General features: G+C 39.0%; 1 protein-coding gene across 8 annotated transcripts in view; it reads right to left on the bottom strand.

Moving 5' to 3' along the window:
• LOC144382410 (uncharacterized) overlaps positions 1 to 27110 on the bottom strand; it is a 162715-nt gene that overhangs the window by 123377 nt on the left and 12228 nt on the right. For 7 of the 8 annotated variants that reach the window (XR_013449326.1, XR_013449325.1, XR_013449324.1 and 4 more), the window contains one exon: positions 7072 to 7164. Coding sequence is in view for 5 of the 8 variants with exons in the window: in XM_078076481.1 (XP_077932607.1) it covers positions 7072 to 7164 (93 nt within the window). In the remaining 3 variants the exon portion in view is untranslated. Of the gene's footprint in view, positions 1 to 3071; positions 3169 to 7071; positions 7165 to 27110 lie in introns of those variants that run through there. The other variant, XM_078076486.1, reaches the window with a different exon arrangement.

Raw genomic sequence — 27110 nt, 5'->3', positions numbered from 1 at the left:
GAGAGATGCAGAGCTTCCACGACCGGCAGAAACTGAAAGAATATGTGACCACTAAGCCGGCCCTAGAAGAAATATTAAGGGGGCTTCTATAAAAGGAGAAAGACCCCAAGAGTGATATACAACAGAAATTTACAGGGACAATCTATAAAAACAACGTCTTCACAGGCAACATGATGACAATTAATTCATATCTTTCAATAATCACTCTCAACGTGAATGGCCTAAATGCTCCCATAAAACGGCACAGGGTTGCAGATTGGATAAAAAGACAAGACCCATCCATATGCTGTCTACAAGAGACTCATTTTGAACCTAAAGATACATCCAGACTGAAAGTGAAGGGATGGAGATCCATCTTCCATGCCAGCGGACCTCAAAAGAAAGCTGGGGTAGCAATTCTTGTATCAGACAAATTAGATTTTAAACTAAAGTCTGTAATAAGAGACACAGAAGGACACTTTATCATTCTTAAAGGGTCTATCCAACAAGAAGATCTAACAATTGTAAATATCTATGCCCCCAACATGGGAGCAGCCATCTACATAAGCCAACTGTTAACCAAAATAAAGAGTCATATTGATAACAATACGTTAATTGTAGGAGACCTCAATACTCCACTCTCAGCAATGGACAGATCATCTAAGCAGAAAATCAACAAGGAAACAAGAGCTTTGAATGATACATTGGACCAGATGGACCTCATAGATATTTACAGAACATTCCACCCTAAAACAACAGAATATTCATTTTTCTCAAGTGCACATGGAACTTTCTCCAGAATAGACCATATACTGGGTCACAAATCAGGTCTCAACCGATACCAAAAGATTGAGATTATTCCCTGCATATTCTCAGACCACAATGCTCTAAAACTGGAACTCAATCACAAGAAACAATTTGGCAGAAATTCAAACACTTGGAAGCTAAAGACCACTCTGCTCAAGAATGTTTGGGTCAACCAGGAAATCAAAGAAGAACTTAAACAATTCATGGAAATCAATGAGAACAAAAACACATCAGTCCAAAACCTATGGGATACTGCAAAGGCAGTCCTAAGGGGGAAATACATAGCCATCCAAGCCTCACTCAAAAAAATAGAAAAATCCTGAATTCACCAACTAACTCTACACCTTAAAGAACTTGAGAAAAAGCAACAAACGTTGCCTAAGCCATGCATTAGAAGAGAAATAATTAAAATTAGAGCAGAAATCAATGAATTAGAAACCAGAAACACAGTAGATCAGATCAACGAAACTAGAAGTTTGTTCTTTGAAAGAATTAATAAGATCGATAAACCACTGGCCAGACTTATCCAAAAGAAAAGAGAAAGGACCCAAATTAATAAAATTATGAATGAAAAGGGAGAGGTCACGACTAACACCAAAGAAATAGAAACAATTATTAGAAATTATTATCAACAACTATATGCCAATAAACTGAGCAATCTGGATGAAATGGAGGCCTTCCTGGAAACCCATAAGCTGCCAAGACTGAAACCGGAAGAAATTGACAACCTGAATAGGCCAATCACCAGTAACGAGATTGAAGCAGTGATCAAAAACCTCCCAAAAAACAAGAGTCCAGGGCCTGATGGATTCCCTGGGGAATTCTACCAAACATTCAAAGAAGAAATAATACCTATTCTACTGAAGCTGTTTCAAAAAATAGAAACAGAAGGAAAGCTTCCAGACTCATTCTATGAGGCCAGCATTACCTTAATCCCCAAACCAGGCAAAGACCCCAACAAAAAGGAGAATTTCAGACCGATATCCCTGATGAATATGGATTCCAAAATCCTCAACAAAACCCTAGCAAATAGGATCCAACAATACATTAAAAGGATCATCCACCACGACCAAGTGGGATTTATCCCCAGGATGCAAGGATGGTTCAACATTCGCAAATCAATCAATGTGATAGAACACATTAATAAGAAAAGGCAGAAGAACCATATGGTCCTCTCAATTGATGCAGAAAAAGCATTTGACAAAATACAACATCCTTTCCTGATTAAAACTCTTCAGAGTATAGGGATAGAGGGAACATTCCTCAAGTTCATAAAATCCATCTATGAAAAACCCACAGCGAATATCATCCTCAATGGGGAAAAGCTGAGAGCCTTTCCCTTAAGATCAGGAACACATCAAGGATGCCCACTCTTGCCACTATTGTTCAACATAGTACTAGAAGTCCTAGCAACAGCAATCAGACAACAAAAAGAAATAAAAGCTATTCAAATTGGCAAAGAAGTCGTCAAACTCTCTCTCTTCACAGATGACATGATACTTTATGTGGAAAACCCAAAAGACTCCACCCCCAAATTACTAGAACTCATACAGCAATTCAGTAATGTGGCAGGATACAAAATCAATGCACAGAAATCAATTGCTTTCTTATACACTAACAACACAACTGTAGAAAGAGAAATTAGAGAAACGATTCCATTTACAATAGTGCCAGAAACCATAAGATACCTCGGAATAAACCTAACCAAAGAGGTAAAGGATCTATACCCTAGGAACTACAAAACACTCATGAAAGAAATTGAAGACACAAAAAGATGGAAAAATATTCCATGCTCATGGATCGGAAGAATAAACATTGTTAAAATGTCTGTGCTACCCAGAGCAATCTATACCTTCAATGCCATCCCGATCAAAATTCCAATGACATTTTTCAAAGTGCTGGAACAAACAATCCTAAAATTTGTATGGAATCAGAAAAGACCCTGAATCACCAAGGAAATGTTGAAAAATAAAAACAAAGCTGGGGGCATCACGTTGCCCGATTTCAAGCTATATTACAAAGCTGTGATCACCAAGACAGCATGGTACTGGCACAAAAACAGACATATAGACCAAGGGAACAGAATAGAGAACCCAGACATGGACCCTCCACTCTATGGTCAAATAATCTTTGACAAAGCAGGAAAAAACATGCAATGGAAAAAAGACAGTCTCTTCAATAAATGGTGCTGGGGAAATTGGACAGCCACATGCAGAAGAATGAAACTGGACCATTCTCTAACATCATTCACAAAGATAAACTCAAAGTGGATGAAAGACCTCAATGTGAGACAGGAATCCATCAAAATCCTAGAGGAGAACATAGGCAGCAACCTCTTTGACATCGTCCACAGCAACTTCTTTCAAGATACATCTCCGAAAGCTAGTGAAACAAAAGCAAAAATGAACTTTTGGGACTTCATCAAGATAAAAAGCTTCTGCACAGCAAAGGAAACAGTCAACAAAACAAAGAGGCAACCCACAGAATGGGAGAAGATATTTGCAAATGACACTACAGATAAAGGGCTGGTATCCAAGATCTATAAAGAACTTCTCAAACTCAACACCCAAAAAACAAATAATCAAGTCAAAAAGTGGGCAGAAGATATGAAAAGACACTTCTCTGAAGAAGACATACAAATGGCTAACAGACACATGAAAAATGTTCATCATCATTAGCCATCAGGGAAATCCAAATCAAAACCACATTGAGATACCACCTTACACCAGTTAGAATGGCAAAAATGGACAGGGAAAGAAACAACAAATGTTGGAGAAGTTGTGGAGAAAGGGGAACCCTCTTACACTGTTGGTGGGAATGCAAGTTGGTACAGCCACTTTGGGAAACAGTGTGGAGGTTCCTCAAAAATTTAAAAATAGAGCTACCCTATGTCCCAGCAATTGCACTATGGGTATTTACCCCAAAGACACAGATGTAGTGAAAAGAAGGGCCATATGCACCCCAATGTTCATAGCAGCAATGTCCGCAATAGCCAAACTGTGGAAAGAGCCGAGATGCCCTTCAACAGATGAATGGATAAAGAAGATGTGGTCCATATATACAATGGGATATTATCAGCCATCAGAAAAGATGAATACCCAACTTTTACATCAACATGGATGGGACTGGAGGAGATTATGCTAAGTGAAATAAGTCAAGCAGAGAAAGTCAATTATCATATGGTTTCACTTATTTGTGGAACATAAGGAATAGCATGGAGGACATTAGGAGAAGGAAGGGAAAAATAGGGGGCTGGAATTGGAGGGAGAGATGAACCATGAGAGACTATGGACTCTGAGAAACAAACGGGGTTTTAGAGAGGAGGGGGGAGGGGGCATTGGTTAGCCCGGTGATGGGTATTAAGGAGGGCACGTACTGCATGGAGCACTGGGTGTTATACAAAAACAATGGATTGTGGATCATCACATCAAAAACCAATGACGTATTGTATGGTGACTAACATAACATAATAAAATTAAAAAAAAAAAAGAAAACTGTATCTCAATCATGCCGGAAAAAAATAAAATAAGTAAAAAAATTTAAATTAATAATAATAAAAAGGACAAATGGTTATTTTCTAGTATCATATGGAGTGATCCTTGTGTTTTATAAGTTTTAGGGAAAGAAATTAAAAGACTTCTTTCACTACTACTACGTTCTGGGAATATACCTCTTACCAGTAGTTTATAAATATATTTTTTTTCACTTCCCATTCATTTTTATAAAGTATTCATATTTATAGAAAGATTTCCATATAGGTAAAAATAGAATATCATTTCAAAATGCTTTCTTTCTTATAAAAAGAGACAAAAAAACAGACTCTTAAATAGAGAACAAACTGGTGGTTACCAGAGGGAAGGTAGGAGGAGAAATGGGTGAAATAAATAAAAATTAAGAGTACACTGGGTGATAGACACTGAGGAGGGTATGTGCTCTGGTAAGCGCTGTGAATTGTGCAAGACTGTTAAATCTCAGATCTGTACCTCTGAAACAAATAATGCAATATATGTTAAGGAAAAAAAAAAAAAGAAGATAGCAGGAGGGGAAGAATGAAGGGGGGGAAATCGGAGGGGTAGACGGACCATGAGAGACGATGGACTCTGAAAAACAAACTGAGGGTTCTAGAGGGGAGGGGGGTGGGAGGATGGGTTAGCCTGGTGATGGGTATTGAGGAGGGCACGTTCTGCATGGAGCACTGGGTGTTATGCACAAACAATGAATCATGGAACACTACATCTAAAACTAATGATGTAATGTATGGGGATTAACATAACAATAAAAAAATTTAAAAAAAAATTAAGAGAACATTTATCTTGATGAGCACTGAGAAATGCATAAAACCGTTGAATTATTATATTGTACACCTGAAGTTAATATAGCACTATATGTTAATTATACTTGAATTGAGAAATAATAAAAATTTTTAAAAATAAAAAATAGAATGTTTTCTTTCCCCTGCAAGCAACAGAAAACAGCAGCCTCAACACACAGGCATTGTTTCTTTCACATATCAAGAGGTCTGTCTAGGGTGATGGAGTTGTCCAACTACACTGTTGTTGGATTTGACCTCTTTTTATCCTTCTGCTGCACTTTCCTTAAAGTGATGGTATCATGCTTGTTGCTTCAGGATCACAAGTTTGCTGCTGTACCAAGAGGAATAAAATCGATTTCCATTTCGATTGGTAAGTAGAAACTAGGAAGAACTAAATTCCCAAGAGCCATGCTTTTTGGGTATAGTCCTTTGAAATAACTTTTCCTAATGTTCCATCCAGTAGTTTCCTCCCAGAGCTCATGGAGTCACACAGGCATACCTAATCAAATCTCTGAAAGCTTCTAGGAGAAAGCAAGTTGCAGATGGGGTTGTGTCCAGCAACACTACAGGGGCTGCCATCCGTAATAATAAAATCAAAACTGAGCTACATGGATGTTGAAATACGCCATAAAAAAGAAGGTTTGGAACCTGCATTTATAACAAAGAAAGCTGAAGACAATGTGTGAGGAAAAACAACAACAATAATAACATAATGTAGCTAGCAATGATTAATATTTATCTGGGACTTACTATACACTGAGCACTGTTCAAAATACTTATATACACTACTCCATTTAATGCCTGCAAAAACCTTATGAGGTAAGTGCTATTATTATTCCCGTTTACTTATGGGGAAACCAAGGCACAAAGAAATCGTACAATTTGAAGGAGGTCCCTCAGTGAATAAGTGCTCAAGCTGCAACTGAAACACAGTGAGCAAAAACTCTAACCCAGGTTTACTAAGAAATAAGAAAGGGATCTTTTGCTTCCTTTGTCTTGTCTTTATAAGATTTTTCTTAGGAAGTCAGCAAATGTTTAGCCAATGTGAGACTGAGACTTAAATTTCTGACTCTCATGACCAAAAATATCAGAACAAGAATATCAGTCAGTGCATTATTTAGCATAGGACGCATCTGATTTGGCATTGATTATCCTAAATGATGGCTCAGGGGGGTGAAATTTGCCTTGACGATAAAATTACTACTGTTACAATGTTAGCACTATTCTAGGTATAGGCCTTCTATACCTATAGATAAGAGGACATTTTACAACATAGCAGATACAGCAAAGGAAGGGATCCCATCTATGAAAGTGGCCTGGAGTGTAGGCATCATCTCTTCACTACCAGAAGAAACAATCCACATGTGCTAAGGAGCCATAACTCCCAACAAACACTACCAGCAACAAAAAGTCCAGATATAAGCTCACCTCTCATTGGTTTAAAGGAGTGTTTGTCAACCTTTTTTTCATTATTGATTCCTAGGGAACCTGTGCAAATATTTTTTTCCTAATTGCTATTAGGGAATAACACTATGACACTTAAATACCACAAATATACTATGTATCTGTTAAGGTAGTATGGCCCTTAGGAGAACTAAAAAATCTAAATTTTTTCAGCCCCCAAGAACCAATTTTTATCCCCTTGGCATGATACAGCTCTTGTTTAAAGTGCTTGAATTATGACTTTAAAAGTCATTCTCAGAAATGGAGCTGGCTCATGGTCTCACTAAAATTTTAACAATGGACAAGTTACCTTAAAACACTTCAATTGTAGCCTTGCTACTCTTGATGTAGTAGTCATTATTGCTGTCTATACTTTTGTAGGACATAGGAAGACTGCACACATACTCCCATGTGCCCGTGTGGTTTGAGGAGGGCCACGTGTCAGCCCAAGAGTTGTAAGTGCAAGGATCACATATCACTTCCAAATCAGAGTGTTCTATTGCTATTTGGAAACTTAGAGCTCTTGTTACCTCTATGCAGTGATAAGCAATATTCAAGATGGTAACTGCTTTGCCAGCCTGGGTTCCAAAGTGAAAAGGTGTGGAGCAGAGCTCCCAGCTGACCTGCAATGCATAAGAAATAAACACTAATATGTGACCATTGTTTGTTATTACAGCACAACCCAACCTACCCTGACTGATACACTGGGTCATTCACTTACACATTTAAATGAATGAGAACCCACTATGTGCCAATGTCCTAGGCATTCATGGCATAGCAATAAACTAGACAGTTTTTGCTTTCATGGAACTTATATTCTAATGGGGAAATCTAGTGAGATCAAATTCAGCAACTCTTCAGCCCAGAAAGGAAGACATATACTGTAGAAGAAAATTAACCCTTCTCCTTGAAGACAAGGCTAAATTTAGGAAATTCCATCCTGTGATACACTCTCAACAGTCTTTTCTGAAATGAAGATAAGTCTGGAGAGCATTGGTTCCTCTGCTCCTCCCCCAGGACAAAAAAGGGAGGTTAAAATCTTATTTTAATTTTGGATTTTGAAGTTCAGTGATTTGGGAAGGTTACAGAAGGGAATCGTTGGAGAAAGAGCAGGGTTTAGGAAAGTGTGAAGGTGGAGTTTTCTAGATTGCAGAAAATAACAGGCACAGAGATGTCAAAGTGCAGATATTTCTCACTCAAACCAAATGGACCATGGAAGGACCAAGATATAGGATGAATTAATTCACCAAAACATCAACTTGAGCTCTTGAAAAAAGTAATTTTATTTTGTCTAAGACCTTATATTATTCACAGAGAGATGTTCATTTCCCACAGGATGAAGCCCATTCTTCCTTGAGAGGAATCCTGGACAGATACACAAATAATTAAACTGAAATAGACCATTTTAGCCCCCACTGCAGTTCAAACACCCCAGCCATCAAAGCTGGCCAGCCAAAACCAGCTGCTTAGGATCATCCTTTGAGGTTCAATGAACTAGGGCTTTGTTAGACCAGGAGTGAGAAAGGATTTCAAAGACAAGGGCCCTCCTTGGGAAATGATTTCCTGATGACCTCGTCGAATTACATGCTTTTTCTCATAATACAGTTAGCCCCCTAATCCTTATTCCCTCCACTGTGAATCTCTCCTAAGCTCCTCAGCCGGGCTAGAATAAAATAATGGGAAGAATGGTCACATCTCCCCAACTCATGGTAAAATTTCCCCGATTAACCTCACACTCCATAATATAAAATGAACAGGAGACAAGTTTTCCTCTGTTTCTGACTGCAAGTTCTGGACAACTTGAGTTTGGGTCTTTATATAATGGTTCACTTTCAAAAATTAAAAGATATTAAGGTTTAAGTCTTGCAATTACCTCATTTTCAGATACCAACCTCACTGCCACTGTCTACTTTAATAGCTTCACTTACAACTATTTCTGAAGATTTTTAATACTTCGGTAATTCTGGATTTTTCAGCTAGAAACAAACACACAGTTTTGAGTTTTATATCAGATACTGCTTTTTTTCTTTAAAGTTAAGATAATAATTTTTAAAAGGATATGTACCATAAATTCAGGTGTTCAACTTCGAGCTAGGATGATTATTATTGTTCAGAAATTTATCAAAGTGCTTTTTACCTAAGGAGTTAATATTACAATACCAGAAGAAAAAAAAATAGGAGTAAATGAATATGAATCAGTTCGTAGAAGCAAACACACACCCTGAGACTCAAATATCAATTATATCAAGAGTGTTCATAATAACCTGTTGTTGAAAAAAAATGCTGGCCTAGAAAACAGGATTGGGAGAGAATTCTGTTTTCTGCCATTAGCTGGTTAAATGGTCTCAGGGAAATAACTTTTGCATGGTCTTCCAGGCATCATAAAAAGTGCTTTTTATGAATTAACTTATTTATTCTTCGTGTCATAACCTTTGTGACAAGTATTATTATAATTATCCCCATTTATGAGATAAGGCATCTGGTGCACAGAAAAGTTAAATAACTTTCCCAAGTTCACAAGTTTCCAAAGCAGGTCCTTGCCCTTAACTCTTTCATTTCTGTATGTTATTGCAATTCTCAAAAATATTTTCTTTTGAAGACTTCATTCTAAAACCTTAAATAAAATCTTAGGTTTGGGTTAAAATTTTAAAAGAGAAGATGAAAAATGAAGGGAGAAAACCTCACTATTTCTTGAGCATTTGGTCACAAGGGGATCACTTTTAGGTTTATGTAAGGTCTTACTTAACTGATTGTCCTTAAGGGGATTGGGGCATCATCAATCCGCTGGAAGAAGCTTGAAGCTTGAAGAGATGGAACCCAACAAGAATTTAACATAAAATGTTTATTCATTCAGTTGTATTATATTGTGTTTTCAAATAGCCCCGCTAAACCAAGAATGACCTTGGACCCAACACATCTCACTTTCAATTTAAAACTTAAAAACCAGAGTATTATATCATGGTGACTCAGCTCAAGGACTCTGGAGGCAAATACCTAGTTTAAAACCTGTCTCTGGATGGAGTGTGGGGATGTTATTTAACCTCTCTAAACCTCAATAGCTTGTGTGAAATGGGGACATTAGCATGTTCCTCTCAAGGTTGTTTTGAGCAGAGCATGCCACAGGATACCTTTTAGGCACACAATATTTAAGTGTTGGCTATTACTCTAATTATTTTATAATTGTGAAAACACAAAATTTTGTGTTTTTGTGTATAATTGTGAAATCACAAAAATTGTGATTTTAGAGGCTCTAAAATCATAAACTTCTAACTCCCCTGAAGCAAATTCATTAACTCTGCATACAGGAAAATTAAGTATTTAAGAACCATTTTTGAGCATTTTCCCTAACCCAGACACTATTCTAAGTACTTTAAAAGTATTACCTCAGATAATCTTCCTTCCAGCCCCACCAGGTGGGTACTGTTGTTATACCTATTTTATAGAAAAAGAAATTGAGGCACAAAGAGATTAAGAAATCTACCTAAGGTCACAAAAACAGTAATTAATTAAGCTAGGGGTCAAATCTAAGCCCTTGGTCCCACAGCCCCAGCCCTTCTCTGCTCTGCTCTGCTCTGAACACCCAATGCCTTCTTTGTGCCTCCCCTGCAACCTGACCCCCATTCAGGACCTTTGCATAACCTGCCTCTTCTGCCTGGAACACATCTATACTGGCTCTGAATTCCCCTTCACTTGGATAATTCTACCCTTACCCACTCCCCAAGACTCAGCTGTCTCCTCTTCCCCACCAGGTGCTCAGCAGCCCTTTTATTCCTCTCCTAATGTTCATCTCTGAAGTCTAGCAGTCACTTTCCAATGTAATTGCTGTGCTGCTTGCCATGGTCTCCTGCAGGGCTGTGATCTCCACAAGGGCTGGAGCTGGGCCTTAGTTTTCTTGGCATTTAGTATCATAATACCTAGGAGCACAGGGTAGGTGCTTAATAAACATGGCTGATACAAAATTCATTCATTCATCTCTTTACTGAGCATCTACTAGGCACCTAGCCTTGTTCTAGGTCCAGGGGATATACTAGTAAACAAAACATAACAGATGGAATAGTAAAGAAGGCTTTTAGAGAAGTGGTAGACTATGTATTTTATAACCTCCCCCCACGGCCTCCACACACACGCATGCGCACACACACAATGGATTTTAAAGCCAGATTACTTGGGCTCAAATCCAAGCTCTGCTTGAGAAAGTTATTTAGCTTCTGTGTGGCGCAGTTTCCTCATATATACATATATATGACTCTCATGGGGTTACTCTGAGGCTTAAAAGACTAATTTCATGTAAAGTGTGTAGAACAATCCTGGTCCTTAGTAAGCTCTCAGAAGGTTGCTTTTGTTATGGTTAACCGTCATAAACTTATGTTTCAGGGATAGCGTAGGGGAGAACAGATACTTCCCGTCCCCAGCTAACAATATAATGGGATAAGAAGATATTTGGTTAAATGATATAAAGTTGTAATTTTTGTAGGTCAAAAATGGTTAAAAAGAGGCAAATTTATGTGATGCAAATTAAAATGCTCACAGAACATAAAGAAGAGAGAAATTAATTTTGCTTGGAGAAGTAAAGATTCACAAAGAAGTTGAACCTCGATGGAGCCCCTCAGGGTGGGTAAACAGTAACTGAACAGAGAGAAGGAGAGGTGATAGTCAAAGGAGAGAAACAGGAGGAGCAAAAACAGTGGACATGAGAAAGCATGACCAATAGATTATTTTTTTAATTTTTATTTAATTAATTAATTAATTTATTTATTTATTTATTTATTTATTTATTTATTATGTTAAGTTAGCCAATAGATTCTTATGGTTGGAATTCAGAATCCATTGTAGGGATGCCGGAATTGAGACTAGCAGGAGCTTAATTATGGTTACCCTACTTACCTTGTTCACATTCTGGCCTCAACGTTATAAGAGATATTAGTGGGTTTTAAAGAGTTAAGAAGGTATTGTGGCATAAGGAAAAGAGTATACATAAATTTTTGTGCCAGATAGACCTGGTTTGAATCCCAACCCCACCATTTACTGAATGAATGAGCTTGGCCAAACCACTTAACTTCCATGAGCCTCAATTTCCTTGTCTGTAAAATGGGTTCAATGGAACTTACCCTGCAAGATGGTTGGAAAGATTACAGATGATGTATATAAAGCACTTAATGGATTATCTGACACATTAATAGTTTTCAATTAGGAATGACCCTTATTAGCAGTATTAATAGTATTCATGTCTAATAGAAATAGATTCACTGGCAACCTGCATGGACTAATAGGACTAATTACAGTGGTCCAGGCAATTAAAAGTAATTACTACAATTCCTCAACCAGAAGACTTTTAAAAAGCCAGGAATTGTTGTTCTAAGAAGATGCCTAATCCAAAAGTTAACAACACTAACTAATATTTGCATTAGCAAAGTTCCATATGTGAAGCACTCTCTTAAGCATTCACTCATCTGCTAATCTCAGCGGCCTCATGAGAGTTGATATTACTGTCTCCATTTGAGGAGAAATAAACTTCAGAGAAGTCCTTGCTCAAGGTCCCATGATGACAAGTGGCAGAGTAGGGAGGCTCAGTATAATTGAAAATGTAGACTGTGTCTGTCTATTCCTTATAAGACTGAACACAGAATTTGTTTTGAAGGTTTAAGAAGTTGTAACCTGATGGTCTCAGTTAAAAATGATAATGTGGACGATTATACAATCATAAAATATTGTGTGGGGTCCATCAACAATCCTCCCTTCTAGTCTTCTCATTTTACAAAAGAGAAAATTGAGAGAAAAGCAATTAAATGACTCTTCTGGAGTCACTTTGAAAATTCATGGCTGTGCTTCTAGTTAGAGATGGCAGATTTAACATATGCTTTACATTACACTCCATCTCCAAAACCCACTAAAAAGACAGTAAAGAGATTGATTTTAAAGACATTAACCCATAAGGACAAAGAGAGTAAGAAAGAAAACAACAACAACAACATTTCAGAAGACAGAAAGCAGATGGTGGAGTGGTAACTGGCTTAGCAGAATTATGAAGCTGAAATTTAAGTTGACAGTGGAAGAAGCCCAGAAGCAACCTGATTTGTCCTGCAAAACCCCAAGAAGTCTCAGAAATTGGCAGCAAGAAGCACCTCTGAAAGTGGGGATGCAGCTGAAGATGACACAGTATTTTCTAGTAGTCTGAGAAATAGCCCCCCCACTCCTGACAGAAGACTGAAGACTTATTCTCCAGAGAGGCTGTATCAGAAAGATCCTAGACAGAGGGAATGACAGCCATTACTGAAGGCAGAGATACTATATTGAAAACAGGGAGATTCATTGAAAGTATGCATTCTAAATGATGAGAATAGCAACCTCCTGTCCCATCTCAGCTTCCAGAACACTGACAACCATGCTTTTAGTCCTTAGGCTGAAGATTGAATGATTCTGGTCTGGGGACTCTCACCAGCCCAATAGTAAAGACCCAAAGATACTAATGCTCAGGCATCCTCTAATGAAATGGCTCAACCATATCATCTCAGTGACACCCAGGAGTCAATAATTCCATCCATACACACAGATTTTTCTTCAGCTACTTTGTGCTCCTCTTTTAAGATAGCCAGATTTAGAAAATACAAATATAATATTTGGGACATATTTATACTAAAAATGTATTCATTGTTTCATAAAATTCAAATTTAACTGAGTGGTAACTTATCTGGTAACCTTATCCTCTCTTACATAAGAATGGACATCCAAGTATAACCAAACATTTGAGGAAAGCCTCAACATGAAACACAGTGACTAAGATCGACATCCAAGAATCACCAAACATTTAAGGAAAGCCTCAACATGAAAGACAGTGACTAAAACGTATTAAGGGGAAAAAAGGAACATAGATTAAAGACCAAAGAATGCAAAGAAAAAAAACAACCTTCAAAAATAGTGCCATTTGTTGTCTCAGGAAGTTAAGAAAGGATATTGTACCTTTGAAATAAGATCAGTTTGTTTTAAAAACAAATAGTCAAAGAACACTAAAAAGCTATCATTAATGTGATGATAGCAGAAATGAAAAACTAAATAGAAGAGTCTGAACGGAAAGCAGAATTGTAGAAAAATAAAACAATGGGAATGGACAATAAGAAATGATCAAAGAAATAATTCAAGAAAATTTCCCAGAACTGGAGTATGCATTTCCAGAAGGAAAATACCCTCTGAACACAAAGAATGACAAAATGCCCTCAGTAGGGGAAAAGTAAAAAAGGAAAGAAGGAAGGAAGGAGAGAAGGAAGGAAGAAAGAACTTGAACAGAGATATACATCTATTTAATTCCAGGACACCAGGATGAAAGATGCCTGTTTATCAATTTAAGCAATTTGTTTATAGTTGCTTTAGTCTGGAATTAATATAGTAGTTTAGAAAACCCACCAAACTTTAAGAAATGAGGTCTTGGCACTTCTGTCTGACTCAATCAGAAGAGCATGCGACTCTTGACTTGGGGTAGTGGGTTTGAGCCCCATGTTGGGTGTAGAGATTACTTAAATAAATAAATGAACTTTAAAAAAGTGTTTCTAAACTAAAAAAAAATGAGGTCTTATACTAATAATGGTATACATGAATATGCACAAGGTAGTGAAAAGAACTAAATCAGAGGCACACGTTCTAGTCTTGCATCTGTCCTGTATGACTTTAGATACATCACTTCACATCTCTGGACTGCAGTTTTATCATTTGCAAATAGTTTAGATATAAAATTCTATAATTCTATTTAATTATGTAGTCATGAAATATATGACATTAACATGATTGAGTACATAATTAAAATAATTTTAAAAGTCCATATCCCAATAATACTTGTAAAGTACACCAACCTCTTCTTTCTCAAACTGCACTTCCTCCTTTTTTCTTAGATATTATGTATTATTTTATTTTTAGATGATAATGAATTCACATTTCTCTAACACTCCTCAAGATTCATTCATCCAGACATTCTCAAAATTCTAAATGATGCTATTTATAGGTGTGAGGTATATATTAGTGAATTATACAGTCATGGTACCTGTGCTCATGAAGCTTTCATTCTAGTGGGGAAGACAGTAAAAAAAAAAAAATAATAAACAAACAAATAAATTTCTGTATGGGATAAATGAAGGGAAATAAGCTTCTATGAAAGAAGATATTGAAGGGAACCATTTTTAGAGTTGGTGACTGGCAAAGGAATTTCTGAGAAAGTTGCTTTCAAATGAGGATAAATAAAAGGTAGGTGAAGAGTAGGAGAACGAGCTTACCAGAAAGAGGAGGAAATACACATGAAGGTCTTGAGGGAGAAATCACACTTTCAAGGAAATGGAAGTTTGGCCAGTATGGAAGCATGGGATTCTCCAGCAGGAGAATGGTGGGAGATGAAGTTGGTAAAGATGCAGAGTCTAGATTATGCTGGGTCTTTGAATCCATGAAATATGGTTGGATTTTTTTCCAAGGGCAAGGAATAGAGATTGAATTATTTTAAACATTAAAGTGACTTCATCTAATTTACAACACATGACCCTTCTTGCTGTTATTTTATCTTTTTTGATCTTGGATACTATGCTTGGAGATAAGCAGTGAAGATATACACTTCTTTATTAAGAAAACAAAGGACAAGAAAACGAAGGACGAGGAGATTAGATGGCTGCCTTGTGAACAGGCCCAATGATTAGTATATAGCACCAGAGCAAGACCCTGGGTTTTCCAAGTCTAGTTTCCTTAGTACATTGCCTGACACATAATAGGAACTCAATAAATACTTGTTCAATGAATGCACATCACATTAAGACACTCCAGCTACTGAGATCCATGGGTCTTTTGGTAAAGACAAATGTGTTAAATCAGCCACCAGAGGGAGTGTATACTTTCCCCATGTAATAGAAACATTGACCTTGGCAAAGACAACTGGCTGAAAAAAAATCTTTAACTGAACAAAGTGCTTTCTCCAGTTTATACCAAAAAAGATTTCATGAAATAGAATTGGCAACATCACAACAGACCCTTTGTTATGCGTTTGAGCCGGCCATCTGTCCATGAAGCTCAGCTATGGACAGCCTCCTGACTTAGAGTTCTCCTGACTTTGTAAAAAAAAAAAAGTTCCTCCAAAGTAAAGTGTAATGAAATGGAAGTAGCAATATTTCCTGACACAATTCAAACTGTACATGCTGAACAAAAGACTTCTTATTTTTTTCTACCCAACTCTGCTGTTTTGAATTTCCTTGAACTTGCTTCAAAATAAAGTTTGGGAAGAAGAAAACTTTGCCTGTGGCACAGAAATGGTCTAAGATGGCTAGAGGAGTCTACCTGTTGAAGAGGGCTCCAATTGCCCCAAGGGAGATAGGACTGCTCGTGTCCACTCTGCAGCCGGGGAAAAAATATACAAGTGCATCTGGAAACACACACACACACACACACACACACACACACACACATACAAACTGTAAAAAACAATGCTTTTAAAAAAGACCTGGATCCCATGTGCCAACTACTTTTTATTCTCATTTAACAAAGCTTGAATTTTGTCAACAACCACTCGTTTGACAACATTTTGCATGGTTAGTTCTCAGATAATACATGGCTCTAGACACAGGTTTGGTCTACACATGTCAGCTTTCACCTGAATTGAGGGATCAAGGAAAGTTTCTAAGAGTTTCTTAGAAGTAAATCAACTGTCTATAATCAATTGTTGAGAACTGGTCTTTCACTATGTGCTCAAAGCTGGATTTAATCCTGTGGGAGAAATAAACAAGGTACTGACACATGGTCCCTGCACACAATAACCAATTCTTTTTTTTTTTTTTTTGTTAGTTATTAAGGGTATTTTCCAGTTATTTAATTTTTTTTTTTTAAAGATTTTTTTTTTTAATTTTTTATTTATTTATTTATTTATTCATGAGAGTCAGAGAGAGAGAGAGAGAGGCAGAGGCAGAGGGAGAAGCAGGCTCCCCGCCTAGCAGGGAGCCCGATGCGGGACTCGATCCCAGGACCCTGGGATCATGACCTGAGCCGAAGGCAGACGCTTAACCATCTGAGCCACTCAGGCGCCCCTTAATTTTTTTTTTTTTTTTTAAATTTGGGGAGCCAATATCCAGGTAGTTGACTCAGTTTAATTTTTTCCCCTGGATGTATAGGGTCATGACGTAATATGCAAAGACCAGTAGATCTAAATTATTTAAATAGGAATTTACAATCACTCTAAAAATGTTGGTAAGAGTAGTAATCTTTGAGCAGAAATGAGTTTGTTGTGAAAATGCTTATGTGAGATATTTCTAGTATTTTCCAGTTATTAATTAAAATAAAAAATAAATGGCAGAAAAATTTAAAAATCTTTCCAAAACAAAACACAAGAAATTAATTATAAAGTTTCTAAGAATATAATGATTTTTTTAATTCAACATTCAACAAATATACATTGGGCCAACTATGTAGAAGGTACTAGCCCAGGTGCTGTAAAAGATTCTAAAGATGTCTATGATATACTCTTTCCCCACAAAGATCTTACAAACTGGAGAGGAGAGAAGTATTTGAGGCCAAGCTCTCAAAATAGGCACTCTTAAGCTGACAAAGGTCAGGGACACAAGGAAGCTCAAACTAAGTTGTGCAGGGATTCAGAGAAGGGATAGGTTCTATAGCATTTGAGCAAAAGTACTTATGGGGGTATTAAGCAAAAGAAAGAGTAGGGACAAAAAGACAGAATTTGGAAAGCATTGGGCATAACTAGGAAATGCCATCTCATTTGACTAGAAAATAGGTTAATTATAGGACATTAGTGAGAATTAGACTTGAAAAGATCTTTTAGGACCAACATATGGAAAGCCTTGAATAGCATTTTTGGGTCCAAATTTAATTGAGCAGAGAGGTGAAATGAAAGACTCATTGGAAGTGGGCTTCAGGAAGATTGACGTATGTAAGACAAATAAAAAAAGAACACAAAGGACATAACCACCCAAGAGACTATCGCAGGAGTCCTGACATGAGGAAGAGAATGCATAAATTTGGGTGATAACAATTGCAACAGACAGGAAGGAGAGGGGCCAAGACACAATTCAGGAAACAACAGAACATAAAAAGTGAGTTAAATAAATGGGGTGAGGCAAAGCAAAGAGTCAAATATTTTTAGTTTGCATGACTAAGGTAATATTTGCACTATTTACAAAAATAAAGAAGGCAGAAAAAGTTGAGTAGGTTTTGAGGAGAACAGGATGGTTTGGGTATTGAAAACTCTGTTCTGAGATGCCAACAGGACACATAAAAGGAGACATCCAGCAGATTCTTAGAATTATGGGTCTGGAACCCAGGAGGCAAGCGAGTTTTCTGGAGGAAAGGATTTGGGAATTGGTTCTACAGAGGTTAAGGGTCAATCACTGAGTCCATGGCAGTGGGTGACCCTGCTGAGAGAGAGAAGGGGTGGGGCGGGGTGGGGCGGGGAGGGGAGGGGAGAGGGGAAGGGAGTGGGTGTGGTGCAAAAGAATGGGAGTAGAGGCTAGGAATGCTGGGAATGTTTTTCTTTCTCAGCCAAGGAGAAACCATTTAGGAAACTTGAGAAAAACTTCGTTGCTGCAAGAGTAGGACTACCAGCACAGTGTACAGGGAATGTTTTAAGAAGAAAGAGGATGTCAACAGGGTCATATGCCCTGGAGGGGGGAAGGGTGAGGGTGAGACGGAGAAAGAAAAAAAGAAAAAGAGCTGACTTTGATGATTTGAGAGTCAAAGGTGAAATAGTTACTTCACCAATTCTTGTAAGGCTTTTAAAAACATCCCTCTAGCAGAAGTCAGCTTGCAAGGGTGTAAGGAATGAAAGGCGCTGAGAATGTGGAGCCAGCCGGTGGACACACTAGTTCAACAATGCCAGTGAGGACAGAGAGGAGAAAGAGGTGTTTGTGAGGATTTGACATGCTGGGAAGGACTTTCTTACAAAGTGGGGAAAGAAACTGTTAGAAAGGATGAAGTGGCCCCCAAATGGAGAGATTAACCAAGAGATAAGATCACGGTGGGGGTGGGTGTTTATATTTGATCATCAGCCCCAGGTTGGGGGCATTAGGTTTGGTGAGGAGGACAAACCCTTCCTCTGAGGGCAAAGGAAAAGGAGAGAGTGCTATCAACAACGGGACAAAAGAACAAAGCTTAGAGGTGGAGCGCAGTGGTGAGTGGGGAACACAGGTCTTCTCAATTCAGTGGGTGAACCTGGGGCTTTTTGGAGTCAAGTGAGGAGGGTGGGTCTGAGGATTGAGAATCATAGAGAAGTTTCAATGCAGCCCTTAGGGTGGGGCCAGGGGGCACAGTGGGAGTAACAAGTGGGAGTTAAAAGACTGCTAAGCAGCAACAGATTTTTTTTTTCTCTCTCTGAGCTCCTGGACCCTCTGCCTCTTGTGTGCTTTGACTTTCAGACCTGTGACTGCCTACCCCTTGCCTCCAAAGCCACAGGGTTGGAACTCATAGCTTGGTAATTTCGGGCAGTGAAACCATGCCACCTGGGACTCCTGCAAAAGGCTTTTCTAGACGCCTCCTGCCAGAAAAGAGAGGCCAAGGAACAAGGCAAAGAAGTATCACTGAAAAACAGGATTGCACACCGGCCATCTTTTTACCCCTCAGTGAGCTAACACGTCAGAATCGAGGAAATGCCAGACCTCCTTTCTTGGGAAGTGTGAGGTGTATATCAAAATACGTAAATCCTAAAAAGCTCATTGTGAAGAGCAGAGTCCTAATAATTTGTATTTCGATCACTTTTAAATATTTGTAAAGTGAGTGCTTCCAAGGATAAAGTAAATAGTCTCATTTTGTGGGGCATTTGATTAAACTCCAAACATATCAATGTTCTGGGGTGTGCCTGGTGACTCTGATAGCTTTTGGCAGGTCTGCCAAGAAAGTGCAAATCTGAGGGGAGCCCCAGGGAAACAAGGAAACTATTCTCCCAGGAGCAGGTTGCAGGGCTGTGCAAGAAATGCTCAGATTCTTGTCTCCCCCATGAAGAGGAGATTAGAATGGAATAAATTAGCAATGTGGGCAAGAGCTGTTACTATATAACAATAACACTTTGTGCTCCATTCAAGGGACTCCAAGTCCTTTGACAGGACTCTTTGGACTCAAGAAGGCACTTGCTAAGCACATCCCAGGTCCAGAGAGAAGTGTGTCTCCCATAATATTCTCACTCTCTGCTTTTTTTCCAACCAACTTCTTGCCTTCTTTCCTTTCTGCTCACTTCTGCCCACCCTTTATAACTATGATATCTGCTTTTGTCTGGAGGAAGCAAAACTTACTGAGTATCCACTTGTAGTAGTAATAGAGACATTCATTTATTGAGATCATTGTGTGATCATCACAAATACTGTATGATATCCAAGTGATGGTCAAAAATATTTACCAATAGGTTTCACACAGCTGCCAACCAATCAGAAGTGATTTGGAAGTTGCACTGGAGCCAACATCAGAGGTACCCACTGTGCCAAGCATTACCTCCTAGCTGCTGGAGTGTGGAAACGTCCAGGGGTCCCAGGACTGGGTGGGGGCTGAATGCACAGATTAGCAGAGATGGGGGACACTTGAGTGGCAAAACTTATACCAACTGGTGCAGAAGTATGTCAATGTTTAGACAATTAGTACTGTTGAATCTTAGCCCCAACTTATCTCCATAGGACAGATAGAAATGGAACCACAGAGGTTTTAAATACCTCACCCAAGGCTATCCATTGAGTATAAGGATTGGGACCCAGTGACCCTACTGCAAGGCCTTTTCCACCCCTCTTGTTGGCTCTCTGCCTACTTTCCTTAGTCTGTCACTGTGTGCTTAGATATGAGAGTACATAGTATTCTGGAGAGGGCATGCGAGGGCACCTAAGGACTCCCAGGAAACCTCTAAACCTGTATCTGTTAACTCTCTGTTCATCCCATTAAAAGTTTTCTCAGTAGTGTCAAGGTCAGAAGGGGAGGGAGTGAGAAAAAAATTGACTGAAAAGAAAGCCTGTTATTTCCTCTTTTCCCCACAGAGAGCAAGAACCTTGTTTATTTTATTCCTTGGGATACCAACAGAACCCAACATGTGGTTGACACCCAATACAACTTTGTTGAATGAATGAATGAATGACTTCTTCCCTTTCTACAACACTTTATATTCTTTCTCTTAAGATTTTATGTATTTATTTGAGAAAGAGAGAGGGTGTGAGTGAAAGAGAGAGAGAGAGCACAAGCTGGGGGGAGAGGCAGAGGGAGAGGGTGAAGCAGACTCCCCGCTCAGTAGGGAGCCTGATGCGGGGCTAGATCCCAGGACCCCAGGATCATGACCTGAGCGGAAGGCAGACACTTAACTGACTGAGCCACCCAGGTGCTCCATATAGCACTTTATATTCTTGTAAAGTGCCTTTACACCTGATCTCACTGGACCCTTAGAAAGTTCAGCAGAATTATAGGGTAAATATTGTGATTTCCACAGATGAAGAAGCTAAGATGCAGAGGGCTGAAGTGGTCTGCCCATATCACAAAACTAACTAAGGTGGAGCCAGGCTTGGGCCCTGCCAACTCCTGGTCTGGGGCTCTTTCTCCCACATTGTGGGCTTTGCTGAATATGAATAGAAGTTAACATAATTGGAAAAACAAAAGAACTTATAATTTACAACCCATCATATATTTGGTGATACCATGAAGGAGCAATGGGTCTTGTTCCCTTTCCTGCTTACCCAATGCACACCCCAATTCACCACATCACCAGACCCAAGGAAGCCCCCTCACTCTTTCCAGGGCTCAGCCACATCAACTGCACGTAGCACCTAGCTTTATCTTTTTGTGTTTTTCTTAAGTGAATTTCCCCAGGGAATTATATTTGTGACCTATACCAGCTGGCACAGGCCTCCCTTCCTCACTAAGTTCAAATATGACGTTTAATGAACAGAAAAGACTAATGTCCATCTAACTATGGAGAATGCCTGCTCTTATAATTCCCTCTCCGAGGCCTCCAGAAGGTGAGGGAACTGGATGACTTTGGGCAGTTGCTATCTTCTTTTTCCTCTTTACCTGTTACAAAAGCTCCCCAAGTTTGGTTCCTGGACCAGAGGCATTGGGATCACCTGAGAACTTCTTAGAAATGACAAATTCTCAAGTCCCAGACCTACTAGAATCAGAGGCTCTGAAGTGAGGTTCAGGGATTTATGTTTTAATAGCCCTCCAGGTGATTCTGGTGCATGCAAAAGTTTGAGGGCTACTATCCTATTAAATCCTATTTTTTTTTCTACCTGAGGCAGGGAGTCACCTCCTGTTCCCATGGGGTTCTCTGGGGATTGCTTGACTCACTGTTTTCTAATCCTTTCTTTCTCCATATGCAAACCTGTAGTATAGTCTTGTTAATGACAATATTAATTTAATTCCCTGGAGAAAGGGCTGCACTAGATGATCCACTGGGATTTTTTTCAAATTGAGAACCTCTGATTCTTCAAGGGAACCACAGCTAAGCAGATGGCCTTCAAGAAGGCAGAGGAGGACTCCTGCCTACTAATCTTCCTCTTGCTGCGGGCCCAGGACTGGAGTGAAGTGAGGACATAGGCCAGTTGCCAGCTCTTAGTTACAGCCCCAGGAGATCTTTGATGTTCTCCCCTTGCAGTCTGGGGTCCCTGTTTTCAAGAATTTATCAGAATGACCCAGACTTAGCAAACTTGCTCTATGTACCTTGGACAAAATAACCGCTGAGTCAATTCTATGAGGAGTCTTGGATTGTCAGACTAAAAACTTGTTTATAGTTGATTTCCTCTGGCAAACTGCTATCAGATGCAAAAACTGGTGTCATTGGTTTGGAGTATAGTTGATTATTCTCAGCATTTGCATTACGTAGGTAGTCAATGCAAGAGCATTTAGCAAATATAAAAAAGAAATAGTCCAGTTCCGCCTCCACATCTCACTCACTCCCACCCTTCCCTTCTTTCCAAATACCCATCCCTGAAAAGACAACCTGAGGACTCAAAACAAGGATAATTTATCCACATTCTGGAAATTCTGAAATATTTAAGAAAGAAGGAACCTAATACCTGTTCATTCGCTGGGTTCTGATATGCTTTCCCTTTTTAAGCCTCTACGATCTACTTCTCATTGATTCATCTTGCCAACCAGAAAACTACTTGACTCCTAAACTTTGTAAATTTCCCTTCTTCCCTCTTCTGGGTTCTTCAAGTTATGAAAGCACAATTCGTGAATGGAGAGATGGTCAAATTGGATAAGACCAAAATATTACAATCTCCATTGAAGGCAACAGGTGAAGGTCCTAGAATTGGATTCATGAGACTCAGGTTCCAACCAGGGTTTTGCCACTGGTGACTTGAGAGAGTGATCTGAGTGGCAGATCACTGCTCCACTCTGGGCCACTGCAAAAACAAAGGGACTGAGCAAAAACAGATCTCTAGTCTGTTTTCCAACTTTCTGATACTGACAGTAGGCACATATGACATAGGTACATCCTATTTAGGGGTTTTATTGTCCTTGTCTGGTAACCCAGGCTTGGGGGCAGCAGATAGACTTTAATTTGTTTGCCAATTTGATCAATTGGTATCAACTGTCTGGAATGTGGGAAAGGTTGTCACGATTGACTGAAAGGTCAGCCCTGGGTGTGAATGGAAGAAATGGGAGAACCAGGTGTTTATATTCGCAGTGCTTTGTTTCTTTCATAGCTCTTTTACAACTAGCAGTCATTTTATGTATGTGTCTGTTTAAGTGTATCTTAGCTGCCTAAATATAAATACCATCATATCATAAAGTTTAGTGCCTGACACAAAGCCTATTACCTGATAGGTGCTCATTAATATTTTTTGAATGGATGAATGAGATTAAATAACTTAAGGGCATGTCCAGAACAATAGAGCAGCAGCAGGAAAGGACTTCACCAGCACTGGGCATGTAGAAAGAAGAGCCCCATTCCATGTATACTCTAAGGGTCCTTACTAACTCTGATTTTTATTTTCTCTAAGACTGAACATCAATTTTCAACTTTGTGGAGAAGAGGATAGAGGTGGTGGAAGGAGGAATTTTACTGGGATTCAATGAGTACTTCTTTTGGATATTGGTTCCTTTTTGGATGTTTTCATTGAGAGTTTGAATAGGTAGCAGTTAGGTTGAGAAAAGATTCAAAAGGGAGTGTAGCTACTCTGTATTGCTCTGATTTTCCAACTACCAGGTGAATTTTCCTTGAGTTTTGAAGACCTCACTCTGCTCCCCTTTACTCTTCGTTTATGTTGGAGGGTGCATATTATTATAGTTGGGTATTCGACTTTACTGAAAGCTGGGAGAAAGGGAGGCTTTCTTGGTAAGCTTGGCCCTGTGGCTTGGCAGTCACACAATAAAATGACTTTATCCCCAAACCAGATGTTCAAGTTGTTTTAATAATATCTTATGATCCCTCCTCTAAATAAAACAAAAACTCACTCTATCAGTATATTCTCTAGGATTAGAAGTTCGATCTCTGCTCTTTGGTTTTACTCACCAGAAGGTAGCACCAAGACAAAATTGGAATAAATCCCTGGCAAAACTCAGACTTGGTCTGGGATAATTTGCTCTGGATTCTGTGTAAAATTACCTGAGCTTATCAAGATAACTCCCTAAATGCCTTGTAAAGTTTCTAGGTAGACACTGGTCTCTGTTACCAGGAATAGTATTGGGACATAGAGCAAATCCTTCTAGAGTGGGACTGATTCTCATTATCCTTGCACAATCAATTTACCTGGAACCTTAATTCCAAGTAAGCTTTTCCAGTGTATGTGAAGTTGGATTCAATGATTGTTGGGGACTCCAACTCAATGATTCTGAGACTGTTTAAAAAATAACTCACTGACTTGTCCAGACTTTCCAAATTTGCATTTAATTGGCTCACCATCATCAGGGGCTATTGACTCAGGGTTTAACCCTTAGGAGTCAAAGGATGATCCACTTGAACCTTTTGTAGGATTACGGGTTTTCTCTGAGATTCAGGGATTCTTCTGTTCAGTTTCATGTTTTCATATAGCACCCTTTCCCTTTCTCCCATAGCAATATCCCAAATTGTGCTTAGACAGTTCTAATTAATGTCTACACCCCCCACAGTAAACTTCAAGCCTCCTATAAACAGGAACCATGTATGTTTTCTCACCTCAGCCCCCAGAAGAATGCTTAACACAGACAGGTCCTCCCTCAATAAATATCTATTGAAAGAATTAACAAATCAGTGGATGCAATAAGCATTGCTAACAAGTATAGCAGTAAGCATTCTTATGGAAATGCTCTTGAAAAGTTGGAAGTAAATTGCATTTTTTTCTTAATTAATTAAACAAATATTTCTTGAGCAACAGGTTCTAGGCACTGAGAGATGAAAATTTTTGTCCTTAAAGAATTTACAGGCTCAGGGGGGAAGCAAACAAGAAATTAGACAATTATAATTGATGCCATATGAAAAAGAAGAGCAGTAGGTTTTGTAGAAATACAGAAAGCAATATCTGGCTCAGTCTGGAAAAGATAAAATTCTCAGAGGGGGTGATACCCAGTCTTGAAGATTCGGTGAGGGCAATCAGTTCAAGAAATGCCTCTAGCAACAGATCCTCAACACAAGAGGTGACACGTCTTTATCCTTTCTTGTACATACTTCCTATAGCATCAGTAGCCAAATAGGGGAGACAATATAGCAAAGAAGTTAAGAGCCCAGTCCCTGGCAAGAATCTTGCTTCAATCCCACTCATAAGCTATGTGACCTTGAGCAATTTACTTAAGCTTTTTATGTCTCAGGTTCTTTATTTTAGAATGAGAACAATAGTAGTATTAGCCTCATGGGATTTCATGAGGAATAAATGAAACAAAACATGCAAAGCACTTAGTATAAACCTTGACACATGGATGAACTCCATCAATATTGGTTATTATTATCATTGCCATTGCTGATGAGTACTTCATGGATGTGGCACATGTTGAGGGCTTGGTTTTGAAATAATAAGAGAGAGAACAATGAGTTAGAAAAGGACCACACTAATTAAAAAAATAACTATATCAACTGTGTCTAAATAATGACCACTAGTTTTAGCCCACCCACCAATCTTCCATGGGATAGTTCTGATATCACTGATTATCTGAATAACAAAATAGAAAATCCATGGATCTCAATATATCACTTTCAAACCTGCCTCCTCAGTTCCCGAACAGATTAAGAAATTAAATCCACAACAGCATCATATTTATAAATATGTGAAGAGCAATCTACCTGTCCAAGTTAAATATTAATTTCAAACCCATTTAATCAACCTTTACTGAGCACCTTTCATATGCATGAGCATCGAGGATGACTGTGAAATGATCCCTATTTGCAGAACTCAGAGCCTTGTGAAGCAGATGAATACATACACAGAAAATTAGAATATAAAAAATGTATTAAGTGCCAGAGAGGAAGTCTGCATAAAGGGTTACTGAAGAATTGAGAAGAGAGCAATACCTTCATCCAGGAGTCAGGAAAGTCTCCACAGAAGAGAAGTAGGAAAAAGTTGAGCAAATATGAGAAAGGCAAAACCTCTCCGATTCACTTTGATATATCGACCAGGCTTAGGAAAGTACTTTGTCATAGAGATGCTCAATAAATAGCTATCACATTGCTGAATGGATGAATAAAGAGGTTAATTTTCCCTACTACCCCATTCTTTTCTACCCCCTCCTCCCAACAACATCTTCCCACATGCTCTCTTCAACCCCAGGGGGAACCTCCATTTCATTACTCATCCCTTTCACTGCCTGGTCTTTTGTAAACCTCTCAAAGGCCTCCTCTAGTATTGCTCAACAAACACAGGTGTCCCGGGTGAAGCATGCAGCATTTAAATCATGAGGAAAGCCTGACACAAATGAGCATTTCCCACTAATTTTTCACTGGAGAATGTGAAGTGCCGAATCAAGGGAGGACAGTGTGTGCTGTGTGGTCATTGTAATAAGCATGCCATGTCCCACCTGGCCTTTTCCCCTGAACTCTCCTGAAGAGACAAGTGTCAGGTCTGCTAAGTTTCATACATGTCTACATACACAGACAGAAAACACAGGCTCCCCCTGGCGCCAAGAGGGCTGAACCCAGAATACCCTGTGCCCACTCACTACCTCATCAGAAAAATAGGAAACCCTAAAGGAATCTAGGAAATGAGACCCCCCAAACCATCCCATGGCTGCAAGCAATGTAATGTTTCACTCAGGGCCAAGTCCTGTGTTCTGTCCAATCCGTCCTTCCACTCTGCAACAGCCCCACCCCCTCTTTATCCTTTCCGCACCCAGATTTTATTCTCAGCGCTAGACAGCCAACAGTCTAAAAGGTCTTCCAAGCAAAATTACATTTCTTTCTCTTTTCATCCCCAGAGCATGGTGTATCCAAACCACGTGGCAACTTCGCTCCTCATAAATCAATTGTTTAATTGACAGAAGAGGAGATTTGTTTAGAGGCTCCCAAAACTCAAAATTCATATGACCCATCTTCCCCAAATGCCCAGAAGACCTTGATGTCTATTGTTTTTCCAGGAACTTTGCAACTTCCACAGTCTGGAGAAGGGTCAAGTGCCTGCATTCCAATTTTCTCCCCATTTTTCTGGTCTGAGAAGACAAGAATATCATC

This window comes from Halichoerus grypus, chromosome 6 (assembly GCF_964656455.1).
Source record: "Halichoerus grypus chromosome 6, mHalGry1.hap1.1, whole genome shotgun sequence".
Taxonomy (NCBI): Eukaryota; Metazoa; Chordata; class Mammalia; order Carnivora; family Phocidae; genus Halichoerus; species Halichoerus grypus.
Note: the sequence above shows the minus strand (reverse complement) of the source record. Positions and strands in the feature narration are given on the sequence as shown.